At 51.7% G+C, this 4,290-nt stretch overlaps 1 protein-coding gene across 1 annotated transcript; it reads left to right on the top strand.

The window, feature by feature from the left end:
- The first annotated feature begins 1,064 nt into the window (after positions 1 to 1,064).
- Positions 1,065 to 3,457, top strand: DLEU7 (deleted in lymphocytic leukemia 7). Its single transcript, XM_065901790.1, is given in 4 exon segments — positions 1,065 to 1,208; positions 2,994 to 3,254; positions 3,256 to 3,405; positions 3,407 to 3,457. Coding segments are annotated over 4 exon segments (606 nt in total).
- Positions 3,458 to 4,290: the final 833 nt, after the last annotated feature.

Below are 4,290 nucleotides of genomic sequence, written 5' to 3'. Positions count from 1 at the left end.
ACTGAGCAACGCAACAAATAGCTGAAAGCTTGGAGATGGGGCTCTCTTCTTATGCAGCACAACATGGGGCTCAGATGGTGTCATAAGACCAGTAGTCTCTCTCTCCAGATCTCTTGGCTTTGCTCTCTTTAGTGCTGCTCATGCACAGGTAGACTCTCTCCTCAGACTCACAAGATGGCTGCAGAAGCTCCAGAAATTACATCTTCTTGGCTTCACATCCACAAGGGGTCACTGCAGTCAGCCGTTTGATATTAGGAGTGCCAGCCTCAGAAAGCTGAATTTCCAGTGTTTTGGGAAAGAGGAGGACCCCTGGATATCTGACACACCTAAAGATTACTCAACCCTGGTGCCATCCTATCTTAAGACTCGTGATCTGAGACTTATTGATTAAATTATTTTATATGGCGATTTCTTGTTAAAGGGGAATTCATCTTTTGCTGTTTCACCTTTTGGCCTGGACTTTATTCTAGTTCCATTATTCTCTCTTATATGGTACATTCAGTCGAAAGGACTCTAAATGATACTGTCATTGGCTCCTCTTACGTCATGTGCCCATTCCTGACCATTCCCAGTGGGAACTCGGATCGATGTGCGATTGGCCTCAGCCTAGATGCTCCAGTTCACTTCTGTGGAATGGGTTCATCCCACCTGATGACATGGACTGAGCCTAGAGGAGAAAGAATAGCTACTGGGAAATTAGGGTATGGTTTATATAAAACAGTGAAATAGATGCTGTGAAGCAAAAATCCCAGGTGTCCAGTCCTTCATTCTTTTGGATGTGACTTTTATTGTCCAGTGGCTTTATATTGTTCGTACAGGGAGTAGGGACTGTGTAATTAGTTACTTGGTCTGGTAGCCCAGCATATATAACTTTGGAAGTGTTTTAGATCAAAGGTAGATCTGCTCTGCTGTGGACTCACCTCAATAGTTTATGGATCCTTTTCCTCGGTTGGGGCCTCATATCATCAGTCATTTCAAGGTCATGCAAAGGAAAACGTGTCATGGCCAAGACAGACAAAGCTTTGAGTTTCTAGATAATCCAGTGCTCTCTGATACCAGAAAACATGGCAGCTAATGAAGCCTCACGTATCATCCTATGCCAGGCCCCATGGTTTTCTGGCCGCATCTCTCTTACCTCTGGTAGTTCCGTTGGTGTTATCTGTTATGGCTCTCAGAGTCAGCCTGGTATCGTGAACAGGGGGCCTCAGGTCAGTCTGCATTGGGTGATCTCAATTCTGCAGTTGGCTGGAATTCCATCTGTCGAGAAGCTTTCACAGTCAGTCATTTGATAGTGGAACAGTGGGTCCACTAGGATTTCCTACGTATCTGGAAAGAGGAGCAACCCTGGAGACCTGACATGCTCTGTGAAAATTAGGGGTTAGTTTTTGCTATTCCCAGTTAGTCTCTGGGAACTAATGTAGTTCAATGTTTGAGGATTGGAAAAAAAAAAAAAACATAAAGAAGGATTTTTCTCTTTTTCATTATGAACTTAAGTAACTTCAAGAGAATATAATCAACTTTAAACTATTTACTTCCCTCCAAAGTAATTTCCTCTCTGTCAATGCACAGACATGCATTTTCCCTGAGTTATAATTAGTGTGAACATACTTGTTTTTGTTTAAGAAAGGTTTTCTTTACCTTGGCATTCAGATTTGTTTTCATAGGCGAAGAAAATACTGAGCATGAGAAGGAACCTTCGCTGGAGAGTTGGGAGGATTATATGCGGTCATATTATCCCAGAGTTAAAGAGACCTTCAAGGACCCCCAATCCCCCCTGTATCTCTGATGACTACACTTCCAGACTACGAACTCCCTGGAGAAACTTTCCCATGCAAGGGCCTCCCCAGATCTTACTTCACAGCCTCAAAGATGGACTTTCCCTCCTAAAGGAAGAATGAAACCCCATCCTCTGGGTCTGCTAGGGTGTACTTGTCTGCCATCAGCCTACACCCTTGTCCCATTTTACTTGGTTGTGGGGTTATCTAAAATTTAGATTCTAAACTGTTTCCCATGCAGGAAAAGAGTGGAAATCACTCCGCTCTGAGACAGTCCTCCCTACCAGTCCCCTCAAATGTCTTTTTTTTTTTTAAGTGTAATCACACACCAATAGTTTCCAATTTATCAAAGCATAAATTTGCCAGTTCTTTTTCCTAAGTCAAGGAAGTAGCTGAAGTTAGGTTTAATTAAAACCAGCAACTATTTGTACAGCTGTCCCGGGTTCATGGCTGGTAAAAGGATTTAGCTTCAAACTCTGCTGCCTAAGTCCTTGGGAGTTTCACAAAAAAACATTGAGGCTCCTCATCTAGGCAGTGCCAAGCCCTTGCTTCCCCAGTTGCTATGCAAGCAGGCCGGGCTGCGCCCTGACGCAACTTTGCTTCGGCAGTCAGGCCTTCCCAGCACAAGGGGCCTGAGGATACACAGTCCCTTTCTTCTGTGGGGGGACAGGGGCCTTGAAGGCTCCTCCACGAAGTCCCTGAAAATTCCCCTAGGGCTGTGAAAGGGCGGGAGGGGCATCAAGCACCGTCTTGGTTTCGTGAACTTTCCTCTGGTCCTGCACACTTTTCGTTTCCTGTTGGGTCTTTAACTCGTGCACCCCCATCCCAGGCCCCAAACGGTCTCAGGTAGGCCTCCTTCAAAGGAGATGGGGCGGGGTACCCCTGGATGGATGCCTCCGCACCAAGCGGCAGGTTGTCCCAGCCAAGCCCTGGAGAGGAGGCGGAACCTGCGCGCAGCTTCTGGCCGGTTTTCAAGTGCACGGGGGGGGGGGGGGGGGGGGGGGAGCAGGACTTCAGGCAGTCTGGAGTCGGAACAAGCCCAGTCGGACTCGAACCGAATGCTGGGGCCAGCGCGGGTCGCTGACCGCGGGCGCGGGGCGGGCCGGCCCCACACGCCGAAAGGCCGGGAGGCGGAGGAGCGGCGGGCTGGGAAAATGACCCCAACGACCCCACGCGCCCCCACCTCCATCGCTTGCGGATGCACCTGCCCGGGTGGAGCTCAACGAGCCGGCGGCGGGGGCGAGGACCAGCCCCGCGCCCTTAGAGGCCTCCACCGGCCATCAGATGGTGGCTCTGCACACCCTTCAGCTGCTGCAGCAGGAGTGGGGCTCGGGGGACCATCCGGGCACCCCCGGGAGCCCGCATGACCTAGACCACGTGCCCACCGCCCCAGCGTGTCGCTCAGGCCCAGGGCGGGCAGGGCCCAGGCGAGGGCGCGAAGAGGAGGGCGGGAACCGGGGGATCAGGAATCTGGGGTCCTAGGGAGCAGGTGAGCTCCCCCGAGGTGGAAGCTGTGCGAGGTGCCGGAGGGGGCGCGGAACTGCTGGGCTTCCCCGGGGGCCGCGAGCCCTGCACCCCTGGCTGGCGACGCGCAGCGCGCTGGCCCTCGGAGCTGGTCAGAGTGGAGCAGACAGACACTCCTGGGCCCCCTCCAGCAGGAGCGGTCCTTCCCATCCGCCTGAAGGTGAGCCTGGCCTCCGGCATCCGTCCCCTGCGGCGGCGCAGGGTGGAGAAGGGGGTTGGCGGACACGAAGCTGGGCCACAGGATCCAGAGTAGAGCCTCCCCCAGTGATCCAGCCCTCGGAGTGGGAAGGAGGAAGGTGGTGCTTGGAGAAGTGGGCAGTCGGTGCCCACTTGACTGAAGCACCGAGACACGGAAAGGCTTTGCAAAAACCTTCCTCTGGGATCCCTCCGTCGCTCACATGAATCAGCTTCCAGCTCCAGCACGAGGCCTTTTTCACACATGCAGCTTCTGGGCGTGAAGGACCGCTCCGCCTGCTCTCCTTTCAAATTAATAACCGCTCCCCTACAGCCTCGAATACATGTATTCCGTTCTCTCTGCCCGTTTGTATGACGAAATCACCTACAGGTATTTGAAGTTCCTTCACACTTATGAATCGCAGTTATTTTTGCATAAATCCAGTTCCCCACAGAGCTCGGGGGCCTTACAGAGTCAACCTAAATTCTCATAAAGTAGCACCAGAGAGGCGTGGGTGCCTGGTGTTGAAGCGTGAATACTCAGGCTAAACTCCTGCTAAGTCGCGCTGCTCATATTTGAAGGGCACAGGTTTCCTCTTAAGGTACCAAACTGTGTTAGCCAATTTAGGCAGAGAGCAGAGCGACCTGCCTCCTAGGCTGCGTGGGTGCGGGGAAATCTGGGGGTCTGGGATCCAGTCTTGGCCTTGCTGTTAACTCTCCTAATTTGTTTAAGGTCACAGATCACTTTTAGACTCTCTGGCCTTCCAATTTTGATCCCTAATATTGCTTCATTCATTCTCTGGGGAGTCTAGTGGAG

Source organism: Muntiacus reevesi, chromosome 11, assembly GCF_963930625.1.
Source record: "Muntiacus reevesi chromosome 11, mMunRee1.1, whole genome shotgun sequence".
In the NCBI taxonomy this organism is placed as follows: domain Eukaryota; kingdom Metazoa; phylum Chordata; class Mammalia; order Artiodactyla; family Cervidae; genus Muntiacus; species Muntiacus reevesi.
Note: the sequence above shows the minus strand (reverse complement) of the source record. Positions and strands in the feature narration are given on the sequence as shown.